Below are 21549 nucleotides of genomic sequence, written 5' to 3' on the forward strand. Positions count from 1 at the left end.
CCTTTCTTTTCGCTATTGGTCTATATCGTTACTAGTTCTGAAAGTTTTCCTATTAACTAAATGATCCCACCATGACCACCCTAATCCAGCACCCCAATTTTGACACTAATCCTGAAGCCAGTGATGGTGAGACCCTAGAACACAGCTACTTAGATGGTAAGTTTTTTTCCCCCAAAGCAACAAGATGTGCCTATGCTCACTCCGGGGTTCCTGTTAAGCCTTAAATTACCTTTTAAATTAAGTAAGTGAAAAATCAAGTGAATCTGGTCCAAGAGAAAAACTATTTTGTCACCTGAATAGAGATTAAAAACTGAGGGGGGAAAAAAAAGCATACGTTGGGATAATCTGCTGCCCACTGGCAATTTTCCTCAGCAGAGCCCCAGCAGAAACACCATGAACATAAAACAACAGAATGGAAATAGACCAACTCTAAAGACGTGCTCGTGTTCCTTTATTTTCCAGAAAAGTACCTTACTTCTAAAAACTTTCTTATAAGTTCTTCATTCTTGGTTATAACTGTGTCATTGTATATACCCTCATGTGAGAAAACCTGGGATATGGAAGCTCTGTGTCAAAAATGTAGCATCTCATAAAAAGAACAAAAAGAGCTAATTTGCCATCTCGTGTAAAGGAATCACACCACCATAAGACGTTACCGCTTGATAACCCAGTGAAATGGATCCCACGAATGATTTTCTTGTCAATCTGTTTTCCTACTTTTTCTTCCCCTCTTTTGAGTTTTTGTAATCACATCCCTCCCTCCTCGCTAGCACTTGGAGCTCAAGAGGAATAATTTGGGTAATAGGAATTTTTCAGCTTAGCAGATTTTATGAGCCAAAATGGTTAGCACCTCGTTTGGGATTATTCTCTCCACATGGAACAACGAGCTTCAGCAGCCAAGTTCTAGGTGCCAAGAGTGCAATGATTAGCATTCCCCAGCTCGAACACCACCTCCAAGTGGAATGTCTCTTTTTCATTTCTAGGATTAAAGCTTTGATCAAAATGGGCCACGAAGCCAACATGTCATCCTAGTTTGGTATATACTCAAAACGACAGGGTTTGGTTTGGTTTAGTTTTGATTTTGTCTACCTTTAAACTATTTTACCCATATTGCTTTCTCCTCATGATAGGAATTGAGTAAGTCATCAAGTGAAAACTTGGTATCTTTGGGATTGTGGGAAAGAGATGCTTAAGGGGTCATCATTTTGAGTAAAAATGGCTGGTTGTCATAAAAATTTGTGTTTTAAGAAGTAGTGATCAAAGGGGCCGCCTGGGTGGCTCAGTGTGTTAAAGCCTCTGCCTTCGGCTCAGGTCATGATCCCAGGGTCCTGGGATCGAGCCCTCCATCCGGCTCTCTGCTCAACAGGGAGACTGCTTCCCCCCTCTCTCTCTGCCTGCCTCTCTGCCTGCTTGTCATCTCTGTCAAATAAATAAATAAAATCTTTAGGAAAAAAAAAAAGAAGTAGTGATCAAGGGATCAGAAGTATTTTTGTAGTGTATACCTGTCATTGCTTAATTCAGATGTACTCCGTATTTCCTTTGCATTTTGAAACTTTAAATACTGTTTGATCTTTATCAGTGTGAATTTCAGTATTTCCAATATTTGGCCACCCTAAATATTTCTAAAACCCCCCAAAAGGAAAAAAAGACAAGAAGTGGTCATTAATACTAGACCAACTCTCCAGAAACCACATTGTATATACAGTTTAGACCCCCTTAGTGTAGATCCCCTTGGCATCCATCAAGAAATTCCTTTTGAGTTTGTGTGAACTTTTGTGTTTACCTGCATTTTGTTGAGGAAGCGTTCCTTGGTCTTTTGTCAAAATCTCAGGAGTCCAAGAAAGTGTCCTAGAGAATTTTTCTACCTCTCAATAGAGAGAAAAAGTGATCCCACTTATTTCTTTCATTATGCATAACTTGAAACCAATATCATTTCAACTTTATTTGTAAAGTAGCACTTAGAACGGATTTCTGTTCTTGTAAAATATACAGACGAGTAGTAAAAATTCAGATTACCAGGAAGGATCCCTAGTGAAAGCTACCTTGTGTTTATTATCCTCCCTGTGGAAAAAGTTATTATTCACAGAAATGTTATGTTACATTCCATGGTCAGTCATCAAACAAGGAAGGAATAAACGCGATTCTTCCCTGTTTCATCATGGGTATGCGCCTTGCTCAAAATGTATTAAAGGGGAGTATTTTCATCATGCTATTACTGAATAATTAAATTAGGCCAATGTTCTGTGGATGTGGAATAATGTAATTTACTTTGTTGAATGATTAGCCAATCAGATTTCTCTCATTTTCTAAGGCAATGGATTGACTAAAATGTGACCATAAACAAAATAGATTTTATTAGGCATAATCTACTTTGTAAACAAATGAAATTAATTCTCTGCCTGACCTAAAGCTTTGAAAATGAAAGACCAAAATTGAACACATGCTTCCAATTTTGGTTCTGTTACTAAGATGACACTTAATATAAAAGTTACAATTTAACTTCCCCTCAAGTATTCCATACTTGATACTAAATGACTCTTAGAAATATGTTCATCAACAGATGGGAGCCACTTATGGCCTCATAAACTCCAAAGCAAGTGAAATTATCTCAGCAAAATAGAAAGATTACAAGAAAGCCTCATCTGGTTATCTCAGAGATGATTAATGCATTGCATATTGGTTCAATGGCGCAATGAATATTGACAGATAATCACCCTTCCTCATATGAAAGAAATACGGAGGAGATGAATGCTACTCATGTATGTTTTTAATCAATCAATAAGCAATTTTAGTACATGCCCTATGCTTGGAGCTGAGCTTAGTGCGATGAGATGTGGAGGAAAGTGCCAGCACCGACCCTCTTCTAAGGGGATTGTCTCTCTTGGAAGAGAAGACTAACACGCCTTAAGTGCTGCATAGAATGACAGACTGTGTTACTGCTTACTTGCTCTTAACCACCCAGTATAGACACTGTGGGAGTTCGGAGAAGTCAACAATCAACGAAAAGAGGCCAGGGAAGGATCATGGAGAACTTGAAACCACATTTATTTAGATTTCATTCAGCGGGAAGTATAATGAGCTGGCAACAAAGTTTTGAGAGTTGAGAAATGACCTCGGGAAAATGAGTGTGGAATTTTCTTAAAACCATATCCTGTATTTTCCTTTTTGCTCTGTCTCCAGTGGTACTAGCCACCAGCCTCTCTCCAGGCTACTCTGCTTCCCCTCCTGCCAGGTCCCCGGTCCATTCTCCACTGGGCGGGGAGAGTGAGCTTTATAAAACATCAGTCACATCATGTTCTTGACCTCCAGCAGCTAATAAGACGCTTCTGATGAGACCCAGTGTGCTTCCTATGCTCTCCACCATCTGATTGTCCTACAAGATAGGGTCCCACTGTCCTCTTCGATTTCATCTCTTGTCACTGTGCCTTTCCCGCTCATGCGACAACCACACGGGCCCTGCCCTCCATCCTTCCACCGGGCCTGTCTCACCCTTACACGAAGACCCTTTCACTCGCTGCCCCTGACAGACATGTTTGTCATTCAGACCTCTGCTCCAGTAGCTTCTCCCGAAATAGATCTTCCCTAACCATCTATCGTCTGTGTTGTCTCCATTTCCTCTCCGCCCCCGCTACTCACACTCCCATCACTGTCCGCTTTGGTGTTTGTTTCTCACTTACCACCAGCGACTTTTTTTTTTTCTTGATTATCCCTTTGTTGATTTGCACATTGGCTGCCTCCACCCACAAGAACATAAGTACCAGGAGAGCAGGAGTTGTTTGTCCCAAGGAATTAAACAGTACATATATTAGATGCTCAATAAATGTTTCTCGAACGAATGCTTCTCTTAATTCATCCTGTGGGCAGGCAGTAACAGTGGTCTGGGCATGAAAAAAAAAAATGTGTGCGTGTCCTAATACTGACAGTGGAAATGAACACTTTAGAGAAAAACTGAATAGAATTTGGTGCCCGAATATGAAGGGAAGTAACAGTCTAAGACAAAGATTAACACGAGGCCCCTGGGGTTACCGCAGAAAGGTGATACTCTCAGCAGAAATATAAAAGTCGTAGTTAAAAGCCACATTTTATGAGTATATACTGCACATTGGACATTATATATATATATTTCATTATTTTTCACAGCTCCATTAGGGAGGCACCATTCTCCGTCTTAGGGATGGGAGGCTGAGTCAACTCCCACCAAGGTGTTCAGTTAGAGATGTTATTCCAGTGAGGGAGGTTGATTTGGTAGAAAAGCACTGGTATAATAGTGATCGACAGTTGCATGTTAAGCAACGTGTGTATATCGATCCAACACCAACTCACCACTCATCCTCTCCCTGTGGCCTCAGTCCAGGAGCTTGCCTTTAACTAAAGGAGACAGGAGCCCTGGTGGGGGTCGAGACAGGCAAACTGACCCTTTCCTGCCATCTAGTGTCAGCACCCCTCCTCGCTCAGGAGGGAGCGTGTTCTGAACCTGGGAACCTCACTGGACGGACCCTGAGTCACAGGCGAGGCAGGAGGCTTTAACCCATGGGTCTAAGAACCGATCTAGAAGCGCACCTCCATCTACTTTCAGTCACCATACTGGCTACAGGCTAGTTACCAGTGGCCTCAGTTATAGAAGACCCTACGGAAATCCCCTGTGTGGAGTCTGGGACTTCCTTCCCCCGGTTGTGCACAGCTTTCCCTTGTGTAGGAAAGTAGATGGAATCAAGAAGCTGTGGTGTTATTTGAGTGGGGGGTGCCGAGATGTGTTCATTCCTTCCAAGGAGCAGATGACAGCATTGTAAGGAGGCAAGGGAGGCGACGATGCACTGTCGGAAGGACCTTCAGAGAATTCTGCTTGCTGGCTGGATGATATCAGTGTCTCTGTAAATAGGTTCGACAGTCCATCAGTGACTGGATATAAGAAAATTGTAGTTGGATATCAACACAAGCCCTGCCCTCCCACCTGGCATTGCTGTTCCCAGGGCTCAAGTAGCTTTGGACTAATAGGTACTGGGTTGTGGAAGAAGAGTTTCCCCAGGTATATGCTGCTTCCCCGGACTTGGGCTCTGCCTAAAGAAAGCAACAGAAAGGGTTGGACGACCCCCAGCACCACCGCCCTCCTTGGCTGGGGTCCCACTCGCACTTACCGAGTCCGGGCTGCAGAGGGCAGGCACCTCTCTGTCATCCATGTCCACTCGCAGCTCATTCTTTTTTTTTTTTTTTCCTGAGTATTTTATTTTATTTTATTTTAAATTTTTTAATTTTTTATTTTTTATTGACATAATATATTTTTATCCCCAGGGGTACAGATCTGTGAATCGCCCGGTTTACACACTTCACAGCACTCACCAAAGCACATACCCTCCCCAATGTCCATAATCCCACCCCCTTCTCCCAACCCCCTCCCCCCAGCAACCCTCAGTTTGTTTTGTGAGATTAAGAGTCACTTATGGTTTGTCTCCCTCCCAATCCCATCTTGTTTCATTGATTCTTCTCCTACCCACTTAAGCCCCCATGTTGCATCACCACTTCCTCATATCAGGGAGATCATATGATAGTTGTCTTTCTCTGCTTGACTTATTTCGCTAAGCATGATACGCTCTAGTTCCATCCATGTTGTCGCAAATGGCAAGATTTCATTTCTTTTGATGGCTGCATAGTATTCCATTGTGTACATATACCACATTTTCTTTATCCATTCATCTGTTGATGGACATCTAGATCCTTTCCATAGTTTGGCTATTGTGGACATTGCTGCTATAAACACTCGCAGCTCATTCTATACCAGCTCTGGGGAATGAAGTTGTACAGACCCTGAAGACTCCCCGCCTCAGGCTAAGGGATGGGGACCAGCGCTGCTCATACCTGGCCTTGCGAAGAAAGGGGGACCCAAAGGAATATCCAGGGCCAGGGCCCTTAATGCTTCTTAGTTTCCATAACTTTTTGAATCAAGTAGACTCACCTTCAGGAGAAACAACTCATTTTGGAAACCCCAAAAAGCTTCAAAATTTGGAGTCAAATAATATCAGTAAGATAAAATGGGTAAAATTGAAAGCATGAAGGGGTAAGACCTACAAATATGCATTTTGATCATCACTTCGTTTCGGTAGGGATCTGTTCCTTCTGATGCCCTCATCTCGTAACTCACTCTGTTGCCCCCTGCCTCTCTGTCCCTCTCCTTTGCTGTGAGTGTGTCTTACTTTCTCCCTGGGCATTTTTTTTCATACTGAAATCCCCAAGAGAGATCCCACTCAGCATGATCTCACGATCGATCGCCAAGGCCTGATCTGGTGCCTAAGGCAACCCTCTTCCTAGTGCAGGACCCAGGTAAGCCACCGAAGGCTGAGGGGCCTGCTCTGGACTGAGAGGGCTGGGCCAGGCTTTGGGCAGGCAGCGTTGGGTAAAGCTGAGTTGTCAAATCTGCAGGCGAGTGAGCCAGAGAGGCCTGTGTGGCGCTCAAAGGTGCTGACACCGGCAAATCTGATCCTGGGCTGGCAGACACTTAACCAAATCAGACGAATGGAATGTGTTCCTGCCAGGGTCACTGTGGTTCTCACAGCGTGGCCCTTCCCAGAACTCAAGTGGCTTTGGACTGATAGGCAATGAATGGGAACGAAACAAGCCCTGGAGTACACACTGCTTCCTGGGACTGAGTTTTCACCCACGCCAACGGTCTCACCACCACCACGGCCTTGACGTAGCTCTTCTCTTGGACTCTGCGTCTCTTTAAGGCTGTTACTTTTTTTTCTCTTCACTGATAACTGGTTTTCCAGCCCACAGCCAGAGGGGAGATGGATTAATGGACTTAGCTAGTCACTGGCCACACCCCTGAGCAGAGGTGATCACTCCTAACTTTCTTACTGGCCTAGGGATGGGTGGCCTTTACAGCAGGTGCTCATTCCTAACTGGTGTCCACCTCCATCACGTCGAACAGGAATAGGACCTGTTGCTCTAGTCACTTCAGCCTGCAACTGGGAAGATGGGCCTTCTGCATGAGCTGCCCAGTATTAAGGGACAACCAGAGAAAAAAGACACAGAGACGGGATGTCTTAACATTTTGGAGAAACTTACTATATGTCGGACACTGTACTGGGCCCTTTGAAACTGCCTTTATCTAATACATTCTCAAAGAGACTCCTTTTTTTTTTTCCCTGCCACCAGCGTGTCAGAATCAGAGGGCTGAGATTTTAGGATGGCCTTGGGTAAATGGGTCCAAAGAGGCTTTTTTGGCTCAAAGTTGGTTCTAGGTCATAGGACTGCCTGCTCTGGGCAAGAGAATTCTTACCAATCTATATAGTGTAGTTCAGTGCAATAAGATGAGATTCCATAAGGGGTTCCTTTTCTCAGCCTGTTTTTATACATATGTACACCAACGCACACCATGAACATCTCCAAAGGGCAAGTGACACTTCCAAAGGGCGAGGTGTTTGGGATTCTGGATGCCAGCCAATGCCATCACTTCCATTTCAACATGTCCAAGAACAAATATTAGGATTCTCACTTTAAAAGTGGAAAAACAGAATTAGAATGTTAATTGACTTCCTGTAACAACACTGGCTGTGTCTTTGTAATATCCTCCCATCTCTTAATATTTCCTTGCATTTTGGCCAGACTTCCAGCTGACTGCCGACACCTGTGACTCACTGCCTGAAGAAGCTTACCCTGGCTTCCTGTAGAGCAGCCTAGAATTGCCAGACCTCTTCCCTGTAGAAGCCTCCAACCATGGCTGATGGGATTTGGTGGGATAACTCTGGAGCTCTCGAAGTTCCCCAGTGGACCTGAGATCCAGTTCCTACTGTGCTAACTTTCTTTAAAATTCACCCTATCCTCTCTGCCTTCTCTTCCCTATCTTATTTTCCTATTGTCCTACACGTACTTGATAGAATCTACTCCAAATTAGCCACTTGCCTCAACTCTTTGACTCAAGGTCTGCTTCTAGGGAAACACAAATGAAGACACTGCCCTAAAATCGCCCAATGAATCTGTGGAAAGCCTGGTGGCTCTGACTTAAAATTAAATGTTCTTTATATTTTGTGGATCTATCCAGCCACCATGTTGTTGGCCTCACAACGGCTTTCTTCTCTCTTGCACTTACATCTCCATCCTATGGAAGCAGCCAAGCCCCCTCCTCCACGGCTGACCCAGGGCTCTGGCCTTCCCTGGCCCCCTGGTCCACCCCAAGTTAGTCCCCTGTTTCGGTATCTCCCCATTTATTCATTCCCCCTGCTTGGTAATCCATACCTCTAACATCAAAAGAGAGAGAAAGAAAGGAAAGGGGGGGAGGAAATAAGGAAGGAAGGAAGAAAACTTCACACATAGGCTTCCAACCCAGGGCAGCAGGCTCCCTCTTCCTCATTATATCCCTGTCAACAAGAGCAAGAATAGTCTAGCAACTGCATTGTCTAGAAGAAGGTGTCAGAGTCAAGGTTGCCTCCTCCATGTCTCTTCCAGAACGGTCTCAGGTATACACACTCTTGTTTTTGTTCATCTTCAGTGCAAGGGGATAAGCAGCGGGTTGACAATTAGTAATTTTTAGAAAACTCAACACCAACTTGGAGATATTAGAGAGTCCTATTCCAAATCGATTAGATATCTACAATTCCGGTGAGCTATCAAAATCCTTGCAGCGCAACATCCTTTTATCTCCTCCTTCTTCTATTGCAAATATCATTGACTGTATTTGTCACTCTCCTCCCCACTGGACCCGTGCAGGGCACACCCTGGAGACAACATGGTGAGGATCAAACATTCGGAATGGATTTCACGTTAACCCCCTGCAGCTCCTCATTAAAGTTTTGAGTTTCTTTAAAAAGCAAAGTGTTTCTCTGCTTGACTTATTTCGCTAACATATGATCTCCCTGATATGAGGAAGTGGTGATGCAACATGGGGGCTTAAGTGGGTAGGAGAAGAATAAATGAAACAAGATGGGATTGGGAGGGAGACAAACCATAAGTGACTCTTAATCTCACAAAACAAACTGAGGGTTGCTGGGGGGAGGGGGTTTGGGAGAAGGGGGTGGGATTATGGACATTGGGGAGGGTATGTGCTTTGGTGAGTGCTGTGAAGTGTGTAAACCTGGTGATTCACAGACCTGTACCCCTGGGGATAAAAACATATGTTTATAAAAAAAAAAAATTAAAAAAAAAAAAAAAAGCAAAGTGTTGTGCTCATTCTTCCTAAGATGGAAGTAGAGAACTGGACTGGGTTCCTGACTCCGCCACTGACTCCGCAGAATGACCTTGGGCAAATTACGACGCAAGTAGTTTTGTTTATCCACGAATTTGAAAGCAATAGCCTCATTTTTCTCAAGAAACCTTAGAAGAAAGATAAAATGATAAATCTATAAAAGCACAATGGACTCCTTGGACAGAAGCCTTACCTACTTACATACATCGAGGTTATGTCTGTTTCCAGGTTCCACGGGTCTCGCCAAACCAGAGAACGGCACTATTCTCAGTAGAAACTTCGTCCTTGATGTTGACATCGCCCTACATCCTCGTCTTTTATGTTTCTTTGGCTTTAAGGGAAAAAATAGAGAGAGAAATTAAATCCAAAATTAGAGGACTGGCAAATGAAATTAGAATTTCAGTCCCTGCATCCAAGTTGACTATAGAAATGAGCTCGTTGGACCAGTTGGAATAATCTCAGTATTGAAAGTGTTGTTTTGTGTTCAGGCAGCTTCAACGATTTGAAGGTGGCAGCTGAGAGAGAACCAAAGGTCACTAGTTTCTCTCTCCACCACCCACCCCTGCCGCCCCCAGCTTCACGTACTCATTATTTCTTCCTGGGACTCTAAGTGTGCTTTCTTTTCTTCTGTTTTCTTTCATCATCTTTATCGCCACTACACTGATTTTTTTTGCTTTCCCATTTCTGTCTCTCAATTGTCTTCTGCTTCTTTCTTCCACTCAGCTTTATCCCCATTGAGCATTTATCATGGACTCTTTTCCCTTTTTTTTTTTAAGATTTTATTTATTTGACAGAGGGTAAAATCACAAGTAGGCAGAGAGGCAGGCAGAGAGAGGGGGAAGCAGGCTCCCCCGTAGCGGGCTGAGCAGAGAGCCCGACACAGGGCTCTATCCCAGGACCCTGAGATCATGACCTGAGCTGAAGGCAGAGGCTTAACCCACTGAGCCACCCAGGCGCCCCTTATCATAGACTCTTAAGTCTGTCATGTTTTTAAGTGAGAAGAGGAGAAAAAGACTGGAAAAGCAGAGGAAAAGCATTCCTATTCGCCTAGAAAATGCTTGTCCCATAGAGATGCTCATAAATATTTAAGGAACAAATCAATAAAAACACCTAATATTTATAGAAATCAAACTTTGCATTAAGCACTCCACACACACTTCCTATCATTCAGCTACGCTGCAAGGTAGATGTTGTTATTATCCCCATTTTAGTGACAAGGAGGCTGAAGCTTAGAACTAAAACAGGGTAGCCAGGTGTGCTCTGAGAGAAAATGATAGAAACAGGAGCCACCAAACCAGGTCCACGTGACTGAGAAATCCCAGTTCTCAACTACCATCCTCCCTTGTGGCAGACATATGCTTTATGCTTTACTTACATCAATTCATTAAATGGGCATTAAACAGGGAGTAAATTACTTGATGTATGACGCAGCTGAAAAAAAGCACGGATGAGTAAGACCGAGGTGGGAAGCACGACTTCAGCAGCAGCTGTGTTAACTGGGGCCAGTTATGTAAACTCCCTGAGCTTCGAGCTCTTCCTCTGTACAATGAACATATCCGTATCTCGTTTTGGGATTGATGCAGTGGTTAAATTAACTTGCTCCATTCCCCTGCCCTTTTAACTAGGCAAACACAATGAAGAAAAATATTCTAGAGAGAGGACATAAGTCACCAAAACAGGAAACAGAAATGATTTCGCACAGCACACACTTTCTCCATGAAACCCTCCTCACCCTCCAAGCTGGGATTAAATGCCCCCCCCCCTTTTTATGCTCCTTCTTGTCTTGCCTCCTGCTGTAAGTGTGATAATTCTTGGTTTTCTCTTCTGTATCTCCCTCCCCACCCCCTGCCCCTGAGGCTTCCCCATAAGAGCAGGGACCAACTATGACTTGCTAGCTCTACCTCCAAAATGTAGCCCCGTGCCTGGCACCCGGTAGGTGCTCAGGAAACACTTGTACGATGTGTAACTAAAGATGGAAGAGCGGAGGATAAGAATGGAGGAGACGGGGCTTAGGGCGCTGGGTATTGGGACTGGATGCTCACATGCATCTCCCATTGTCCCAGTGTCCTGATAGAAATGCAGTCTGTTCCCATGAAGAAATCATATGACGTTCAGCAGGTCTTCATGGGAACAAAAAAATAACTGTGTGCTGCCTGAGGATGTGAAGAATTTTTACCTGATGACCAATGGCTTCCACATGACATGGAGTGTGAAGCTGGATGCCAGTGAGAACCAGCCAGAGAAGCCTCATTTTGATTCTCGCAGCGTGATATTTGAGCTGGATCCTTGCAATGGGAATGGGAAGGTTTGCCTTGTCTACAAAAGAGGGAAACCAGCGTTAGCACAAGACACTGAGATCTGGTTCCTGGACAGAGCATTATACTGGCATTTTCTCACAGACACCTTCACCGCTTATTATCGCCTGCTCATCACGCACCTGGGCCTGCCGCAGTGGCAGTACGCCTTCACCAGCTATGGCATTAGCCCGCAGGCCAAGCAGTGGTTCAACATGTATAAACCCATCACCTACAACACAGACCTACTTGCAGAAGAGACCAACTCCTTCGTAAACAAGCTGGATCCCAGCAAAGTGTTCAAGAGCAAGAACAAGACCTTAATCCCCAAAAAGAAAGGGCCAGTCCAGCCTGCAGGTGGCCAGAAAGGGCCCCCAGTTCCTCCCTCCACCTCTAAATCCTCTTTTAGCCCTGGAAACCCTGTCCGGAAATGAGCACCCCACCTCCCCGTGAGCCCCTCGATATGATTTCCATGCACAGATGGCCCAAGCCTCAGATCCTATGAGTTGTACCATAGCCATATTCCCATCACAGTGAGCCAAATCCTAGGCCTTCTGCTTCCATTGGCATTAGCCAGGAGTTCAAGGGCATTCTCAGGTCTCCCCCAGAGTCCTTGCCTCATCTCTTGCCTCTGAGAGAGAGTTTCAGAACGTAAGTGTTAAATAGAGCTGTTAAGAGCTTCCCTCTCTTCCCACCCCCAACCCTCTACACCTGTCAGTGGTGATGAGAGAAATCCCGTGAAGAAACCGCTGATTTTGACCCATGAGGCATTAGAACTGTGCTGTTCAGTTCACTAGTTCACTAGTCACAGTGGCTGTTTAAACTATATTAAAAATTCAGTTCCTCAGTTGCATTAGCCACATTGTGCGCAACCATGTGGCCAGTAGCTTCTGTAGTCAACAGAGATAATGGAACATTTCCATCATCACAGAAAGTTCTGTTGAGCAGCACTATATTAGAATATTTTCATGCTGCCTTACTCAGATCAGTTCATTTTTGTTAGAAAATGTGGATATCTTGATTTGATGGGTCATCATGTTCCATGAAAATTCTTAAAGATACAGTTGTATATATTCTTTATTTTTCCTAATTCTCTCTGGTCCTTTTTCAGCTTCCTATAAAAGTTTGTTGTTTCCAGTTTTGCAGTGTGTTTATACATTGCCAAAAAAAAAATTTTTTTTTAAGAGGAGTTAATTCTCTGCTTAACTTTAATATAAAAACAAATTCCCAAACATTGTTTTCCATGACTCCTCATAAAGAATTTTTATGAAATCACTGTTGACAAGAGTTGTCCACCTGCCCTGCCTACTACTCCCAGCTTTCATCAATTCAAGGAGTGGCAGAAAGGGAAAAAGAAGGACCAAGCTGTCAAGAATAATAGCTGAAGTTTAGTCTATTAGAAGAATTGTTTTGCCAGAACTGATTGAATCAAAGGGAGAACCAACCGCACAAGATCAGTGATTCTAGCATGTGGCATCTGCTCCAAGACAAGTCAGAGTTAGAAGAACATAGAGCAGGCTTGTCCTCCTGTCCTACAGCCCGCCAGCCTCTAGTGCTGGTGGGTCCCTTAGTTACTTTGAACTCAGCCCTGGCCCTTTTCTAGTTCTCACAGGTGCAGCAGCAGAGGAACTAGGAGAGCAGTGGTGCCCTTCACATCAGTGGGAGTCCTCAGGAGGCTATAGAAGAGAGAAGGAAGGGGGCTCCGTGAAGGAAAGGAGAGCAATGAAGAGCCAGGCTGGCCACCTGAGGTGCAGGACCCAGAGCGAAACAAAGATGTGGGGCCTCATGTCCAAAAATTAGGAAAATAGTACCATTAAAAGTACTGAAATGTTCTTTCTTCCAAAAAAAAAAAAAAAAAGAAATGCAGTCTGTCTTCATCCCTCTCATAACTAAACAATCAGCTTCGGAAGCCCTTGGCTTGAGAGTTGAGAGGAACAGCTGCAGCAAGGAGGGACCAGACAGAGACACACTGGTTTGCTTCCTTAGGAAGGACCCACTTTCTAGCAACCCATCCACTGCCATCATCACCCTTATTAACCACTAGAAATAACTGGGGCTCCAGGAGGGTCTGAAGAATTCTAACTCGCTCATATCTAGAAAGAAGCCCAATCACAAAAGATACATTGCTAAAAGCAATGTTATGTCATTAACTAAAAAAATGTCAAAACTCAGTGATAGGAAGGGGCATATTTAATCACCAATATTATCATCACCAAGGGCAGCTGTTAATAGACCACAAAGGTCCCCCCACAAAAGGCACAGGCACTGTGGACACTCTGAACTCAGAAAAAATCCTGGGCTCATGCAATGTCCTTTTTCTCAAGCTATGTGCCTTAATCGAGTTCCTTAATGTTTTTGAGGCTCCATTTCTTCATCTGTACAATGGAAATGGAAGATGACCATAGCAACAGGTGCTGGTGGGTTACGGGTCTGGCACGTGGCAGGCACTCAAAACTGGCAGACGCCATGATCATTATGGCAGCTCTAAGGAACGCCTTCGAGGCCCATAAATTCAGCTAGTGCCTCCCCCAGCCAAGCTAATAATGAGATTATCCAAGCTGATAATGAGAAGACACTTGGGAGGATGAGATGTGGATAAGAGGGAGAGGCAGTTGAGGTTGGTTTTGACTCCTCACACCCATATACCGTATACCCAGCTTTGGAGTCCTAATACCAACACCCCTATCTCTCAAGGGCACCTCAAACTCAAAAGGTCTGAAACTGAAGACAGTGAACACTTACACCCACCCCATCGCCTCCCGTGGTACCTTCTACTCCCTCTCCTGGGATATGGGGAGGCATTCCTTACACTTCTTTTGCCCCCACTCTTACAGTCTGATCAATTTCTTAAATTTACTTCAACTAATTCCCTTCTTCTGCACTCTTACTTCATTGCCTTGGTTCCTGTCCTAAGAATTCCTGATGGGCTGTCACACTTGTCTTCTACATCTAGACCTGCTTACCCCCAGCTGTACCTCCCCACTGTGGCTAGAATGTTCATTCTAAGTCCCTGCCTTATGGAAAATCCCTGTCCTCTACATGGCAAAGTCTAGACTCTTTATATGGGTGTGAGGAGTCAAACCCAACCTCAACTGCCTCTCCCTCTTATCCGCATCTCATCCTCCCAAGTGTCTTCTCATTATCAGCTTGGATAATCTTTCCCATCCCTGGCTTGTTGACCTACCAACTCCCCAGGATCCTCCCAGATTCATCCAGGCTTCACTTCTCTGTGAAATTTTCCCCCACAAAATTTCTTCAGACAAACTAAGTACTCTTGTCTCTGTTCCCCAATATCCTATGTATCCTTTCATTATAGCAATTGTCATATTTTTTTCATAAACTCCTTTTTTATCAATCCATTTAAACTTTGACCTCCTCAGAGGGCTGTAAATTTATCTATTTTATCCTTGTCTCTACAATGCCAAATGCAGCATATAGTAGTAGTTCAATATACGTGTGACAGATGAATGATCAAATTTCTTCAGTTACATAATAGCGCATTAGTAGATCAAGTTTTACAGAAGTACAGTACTTGTCAACTGCATAAAGCCAATATGAGTTAATTACCCAAATAAAGGGAAGTATGGGAATGATAATGCTCTTTACTTCAATTAAATGCAAAACATTGGTTTATTCAAGACTATTCTAGATGCTAGTGGGGGTTCCACAGATGTATACACTGACCTTTAATAAGTTTAAACTAAACAGGAGCGACAGTCACCTAAACATCCAACTGTAACAACTAACCAGGATAAAATAGAAGGTGCTCAACAAAAGACTTAACACTCAACCAGGTTAGACTTGCCTTTATATCCTGCTGCCCCAGCCTCCATTAGAATGCTGCTGAGCCTTTGCCACTGTAATAATAGAGTAATTAATTGTGTGATTATTTACCTAGGGTCTTTTCCCTTATAAGAATATAAGCTCCGTGTGGGCAAGGATCACATTTGTCTTACACAGTCCACCATCCTGGGCATCTGGCCCTGTGCCTTGTGTGCGGTAGACCCTCAATGAGTTTAGAGGGAAAAAGGGCAATTAATGTCAATGTACAGATGAGGCATATAGAAACAGAGGCCTTAAGGACTAAGAACAAAGCTTTCAGATTTCATGGAGAGTTCATGATTAGTCCACAATTTTTTTTTCCATTAGATTTCTTTGAATACTCATTTTTTCACCTGTAATAATCTATCTTTCACCTGACTTGTCAAGCTGACCCATTCTTCAAAGGTATTTGTGGAAAACTATAGCTTTCTGCCTTGGTGTACAATTGAGCTGTGGCTAAAAGAGTTTGCCCAATGAGAAAATCAAATAACAATGTGAGCTGGAATAAAATCACTTTTTCACAGGTGGTGCAGACAATATGCTAAATTTTAAAGAGAGCAGAATCCCTTGCTGGAGTCGTGGGTGGTTTTCAGGGGGAGAGCAGGATTTTCTATCAGCCTAGGAGATTTGGAAAGTCTCACGCAAGAGGGAGAACATGAGTGGAGGGTGGTGAGAGCCCAGAGGAAGCAAGTAGAAGAGTGTATACGTCAAGAAAGGAGCAGAGCACAAAGTGACCAGCCCAGTGGCGACAGACTGCCAATGCCAGCTAAGGAATCGGGACTCGGGTTTATATATAGTTGAGCCCGTTCCAAATTTTAAGGGATGAAAAGTAAGATGTTTTAGGAAGACTTATTCGGCAATAATTTTCAGGGAGACCAATTAGGATACTGAAGAATATCCAATTAAGTGATAATAAATTAAAAAGAATTTTAAGAGGCATTATGAGATGTAGATTAACCAATTTACTTTCTGATTGTTAAAGCATCTCTCAGATTTTGTGAGTGGGTGGCCAGAATGTAGTAGAACCATTTCAGAAATAGAAAAAAAGCACAGGAGGAGCCACTTTGAGAAGGAACAACATACATTTGGCTTTATAGACATTTGCCTTGGAGACAAGCAGAACAAGGTGTCCTGAAGGAAAATGGGCATGGAAGAGTGTACTCTTTTTATTACTGTTGTCATTGTTAACAGCGTGGTGATGATGGTGGTGAAAATTCACTAGTACAAGCTTTGGATTTAAAATAACATCATCTCATAGGCAAATTATGGAAATGGCCCAAGTGCCCATTGACTGATGAATAGAAAAAGAAGATGTGGTGTGTACACACACACATGCACGCACGTGCGTGTGCACACACACACACACAATGGAATATTACTCAACCACAAAAAAAGAATGAAATCTTGCCATTTGCAACAACATTGATAGATCTAGGAGGCATAATGCTAAGTGAGATAAGTCAGTCAGAGAAAGACAAATACCCTATGATTTCATTCATTTGTGAATTTCACTCAAACAAAACAAATGAACAAAGGGGGTGGAGACAAACCAAAAAATGGACTCTTAAAAAATATACTGAAGGTATACAGAAAATATACTGAAGGTTCCCAGAAAGGAGATGGGTGGGGAATGGATGAAACACATGACGGAGATTAAGTATATACTTATCATATGAACACTGAGTAACGTATAGAATTGTTCGATTACTAAATTGCACACCAGCAATTAATTTGACACTGTATGTTAACTGTAGTGGAATTACAATTTAAAAACTTAATAAAAAATAATAATAAAATAAAATACCATTAATCGCAGTTTTAGTGATCCAGACCCCTCAGTTATGGAAAGCCTTTGCTGTGACTGAAGGAAATGGAGTGGGGTTGTGGATGGAGAGGGAGGCCACCACTCCCTAGCAATGGTTTTTATAAGGGGAGGTGATGGTGAGATAAGGGACACTAGGCAGTCTAATGGCCTTCCAACAAGAAGCCTCCTGAGGTGTCAATACTTATTAACCTTAGCCCATCCCTTGATTTACTCAGAAGTAAGGAAACTAATTAGTACTCAATAAACTAACAGGAGATTGAAGTCTCATTTATGAACAATGAAAATCCCCCCTGCAGTTATCTCCCTAGCCAAACACGTCATCAGCAAGCAGCTTAGGGAACAGGAACTTCCATCTGGTCTGTGTGAAGGCTGATGTGACATCCCTACCCATAGAGGACCATTTGTCTCTACTTAACTAAAATATTCCACCCACCATATTGGATGTCTTTCTCTCCTGGTTGGTATGAGATGAACTATTACTTTTTCACTTTCATTTGCAATACTCTGTTGAGTGGTCAGTCCCTCAAATGCCATTACTGCCTGCAGAGTGCCCAGAGAGCTTGTTTAAGTTAGTCGGGAGCCCCACCCCCCAGAGACTCGGCTTCTGTGTGTCCCCAGTGAGGCTGGAGGATGCTGGCGAGCCTCCAGACGTTCCCAGGCAGTAGGGAGTGACTTTGAATTGATCTGATTTGCCAGGCAGGTAGGACTCCAAGCCCTCCATGCCTACTTCATGAGCAGGGCTGTGTGTATCTATTTTATTTGTGCTCTCTTCTGCCAAAGTCTTGTTTGAATACAGATTTTCAGCACCTTGACAAGAATTGGCAAAGTATTTATCCAAATTAACCTTGACCTTTTGATTAATACTGTTTCTTCAACAAGGTTATAAAACAATTGTGTGGAAGCCCATCGCTAAATCAAAATCACATTTACCACAAGAAATAAAGCAAAGGAAACTTCTATTTTCATGAAAATCTTTGTCCTCTGTCATTGCTCTCCAACATAGATGAAAATGTAAAATTTCTGAATGTCATATTGTCTGAGGCACTGCCTGGTTTTTAAGTGTGTAGTAGTCATCAAAAAGAAGGTGAATTTCTCCTTTTTGGTATTTCAAGACAATCTAAAATATCCCTAGTAAAAATGATTTGTATTTCAAGTGACTGTGCAAGCACAACTCTCACTTTGTGTACACAAGAAGGACGTCCTGATTATGTGCAGGGAGCCATTGTACCGCACTGTTTTCCTATTTAGAATAACAAAAAAACTGACACTAGTCTCTTTGATTCAAAAAGAAGGGAAAAATTAATCCATTAATTAATTGATTTAAAAAGTAGAAGAAATCATAATCATGATACAATCAAGGTACAACCACTATTGATGTTTAGGAGAAGCTTACAAAGACCAGAAGCTGGCATTGGCAAGAATACCCTGGTAGACTTTTTTGTAAATTTATTTTTTATTTAACTAAATATGGTATAAAGGCTGGTGGAAGTGTAATATAATTGTGTAAATAAATCCTGTTAATAGATGTACAGATACATTTTTTTTACTGTATCTTGTGAAATAAGGAATCTCTGGTTTTAAAAAATCACATTTTCACCTTGAAACTTGTGAAATAAAGAATCCACCTATGATTTTAGAGGATCACATTTCCTCATGGAACAATTATTTATTGATCATTTTCGATGTGTCGGGCAACATGCTAGGTACCAGAGATCCAAAAGAGAACAAAAAAGATAAGACCTCTACAGTCACATTCTAGTGCAACAGAGGTAGGAAAAGGAGGAGACAACATAGAAGTAAGTAAATGAAATCATTTCACGTTGCAATAAATGCAATGAAGGAAATAACCAGGATTCTTATTGGGGAACCTTATATGGGAGAGAATCTCAGAGGAGAACATAATATATAGAAGGTGGACAGGGAATGTCTCCCCACAGAGGTGATTTTCTGAGAGTGAAGAGAAGAACCAGGTGTGCTGGCTGCTAAGAGCTTGAGTAACATAGTGAGAAGTAGAGAATTGCAAAACTGGAAGTAGTGATGAGCCAGAAGGTTAGGGGATGGTGGTCAGAGAGATGATCGAAGTGGCACAGGCTCTGGTAGTGGCAAGGTCCACGTGCAATGAAGAACACTTCAGTTAAAAGTGAAGTGGTTTGGATGCCTGGGTGGCTCAGTCGGTTAAGCATCTGCCTTCAGCTCAGGTCATGGTCCCAGGGTCCTGGGATCGAGCCCGACATTGGGCTCCCTGTTCAGGGGGAAGTCTGCTTCTCCCTCGCTCCTCCCTCTTCCCAAGCTCACTCTATTGCTCTTGCACTCTCTCTCACAAATAAATAACATCTTAAAAAAAGAAAAGAAAAAGAAAAAGAAACCAGGTGGTCAAGGGGCTGAGAGTTCACTGGGTGTCAGGGTCATCTGACAAGAATGGGGATGAGAAGTAAAGTCTAAGCTAGGACCTCCCTTCAGTGCATGAAACAGAAAGATCGGGGCAAAGGCAGCTGACTGTGTAAGGAGGAGTAAGGGAAGTTCAGCAGGACACACACACTTCACAGAAGGTGAAGCTTTTGCTGGTGGACATGTTCTGGAAGCAGCAGTAAAGTCCAAGGAAATCATTCCCTTCCCTTCTGGCCTGAGGGACAAGTGATTCAAGGAAATAAAGTTGTGTCTACTTGAGAAAGTACAAGGGAAGCAGAGTCTTGGGGGCCAGCCAGGTTTCATGTAGAGAAAGTCATGGGAAACAAACATTCCAGAAGTCTCTGGAGATTAAAGGGGAATTTGATGACCACAAGCAGAAAGTCCAGAGGGCACAGTGGAAGGCTGATTTCATTTTTGTTCTTGTCAGTGGGGCAGAGAGAGAACTAATTAGGGTACATGTAAAGACACACAAATTACAGTCTGGATAATAATGGACAGCTGGGAAATCTTGAAATTTACTACGTCACTGGGATAAAACGTTATTACTACTACTATATTATTATTATTTTATAGTAGTAGTAATAATGTTTTAATTATAATAATTGTTATTATTATTTTATAGTTGTAGTAGTAGAAGAAGTAGCAGCAGAAATACATTGACAGTTTTACATCAGGCTTATGTTAAGTACTTTCCATGCAGTCAACCAATAACTCCATGATCTTCCAAAGCTCAAGTCAAATTTCACATCATCTGTGAAAATTTTATGGACTTCAGGTCATTGATAAGAAGAGTAAAGATGGATACAGGATTTTGATGTCATTTTGGCTGTCTCTGAGAAGACAGAATACAAATGGTTTTAGAGTTGGGACTCCAAACATTTGACTCAATTGTAAGGAAGAGTTGGGCAGCTGTTTTATGTGGCTACCAAGTTGGTGTATGATGATGAGGGGTTATTCACACAATCTTCTTGCACCAGAAAGAAGCAGTCCCCACCCGCACCCCACCCTACTTAAAGCTTAGCTAGTAGGACAATGATACCTGGAAGTGGTTCCCATCCACAGGACTTTATTTTTCTGCTCTTTTGTTCAATTTGCTAGAATATTTCTCATCAACCTGGAAGACCTAATTCCATCTATTCATTCAACAAATATGTGAGAGCAATTATAGGCTATCGACCATTCTAGACGCTGGGGATACAGTGGTTAACTGTATGAATGGTTGGAAGGTTGGATGGTTGGATGTTTGGATGGATGGATGGATGGATGGATAATAAATAGCTAGAGAGATAGATAACCTCTAAGAAACTTTCCCCACCACTCCCTTCACCACTGGGCTGGTGGCCCTATACATTACTCCCACAGCACATTATTTATTCGTTAGTTTTCCAACAACATTTTGGCAATTCTATATGTATATATCCATTCCAGTCTTCTCCTCAACCATCCTTTTCAAGTATAAGTGAGATCATGTTACTTCTCTGCTCAGAGCCCTTCAAAATCTCCCTAGTTTGCCCAGAGTAAAAACGAAAGTCCTTAAAATTTTTATCCCTAAAATCTCATCCTCCATGTCTTCCCTTAAGTAGTCATTCATTGCCAGAACTGTAGGAAGGACGTAGTCAGATGAACAGTAGATGGTAGATAGGCTGATTCATCCCACTGACAAGAGAACTAAATTCTTGTTCTATTTTTCATACAATTTTATATAGCAGGATATCAAGTAAACTTTTCTGGATTCCCTAATCATTCTTCACTTGGGAAGGAGGAAAGATTTCATACATGAATGAAATTGCATGATTATAGTTATTAAGTTATTATGATAAATAAAAATTTTATAAAATAAAACATTTCCAAGGGAAAAAGATATCTCTTTTTGCAAGTGCTTAGAATACTGAAATGGTCTTGAGGATTTTATAGTTAGCTTTGCTACAATTTTAAGTTGTAATTTATGACTTTGAACTCTTCTGTGCTTTATAGCATACCCCAAAAGCAACAACAAAAAAAGTTCAATGCAAATACAGCTGCAT

The 21549-nt window shown here is 42.6% G+C and overlaps 2 protein-coding genes and 1 long non-coding RNA gene across 4 annotated transcripts in view; 2 read left to right on the top strand and 1 right to left on the bottom strand.

Annotated features, from left to right (window-relative positions):
* The window catches only part of CHST9 (carbohydrate sulfotransferase 9), a 231655-nt gene that overhangs the window by 206262 nt on the left and 3844 nt on the right, over positions 1-21549 (top strand). The gene's annotated exons all lie outside the window — the stretch shown is intronic.
* On the bottom strand, positions 3035-8804 carry LOC116571776. Of its 2 annotated transcripts, XR_004277988.1 has the most exons (4): positions 8230-8269; positions 7274-7488; positions 4952-5058; positions 3035-4869 (listed from the first exon to the last, which is right to left on the bottom strand). It is a non-coding gene; the product is annotated as an uncharacterized LOC116571776 (long non-coding RNA). The 2 variants fall into 2 exon arrangements; XR_004277987.1 differs by having other exon boundaries at positions 7274-8804.
* On the top strand, positions 11280-13306 carry LOC116572247 (tubulin polyglutamylase complex subunit 2-like). Its single transcript, XM_032311103.1, has 2 exons — positions 11280-11826; positions 13073-13306. The coding sequence occupies exons 1-2, from the start codon at positions 11280-11282 to the stop codon at positions 13267-13269; spliced, it is 744 nt and encodes a 247-aa protein (XP_032166994.1). The 3' UTR covers positions 13270-13306.

The sequence above is a fragment of the Mustela erminea genome, chromosome 13 (assembly GCF_009829155.1).
Source record: "Mustela erminea isolate mMusErm1 chromosome 13, mMusErm1.Pri, whole genome shotgun sequence".
In the NCBI taxonomy this organism is placed as follows: Eukaryota; Metazoa; Chordata; class Mammalia; order Carnivora; family Mustelidae; genus Mustela; species Mustela erminea.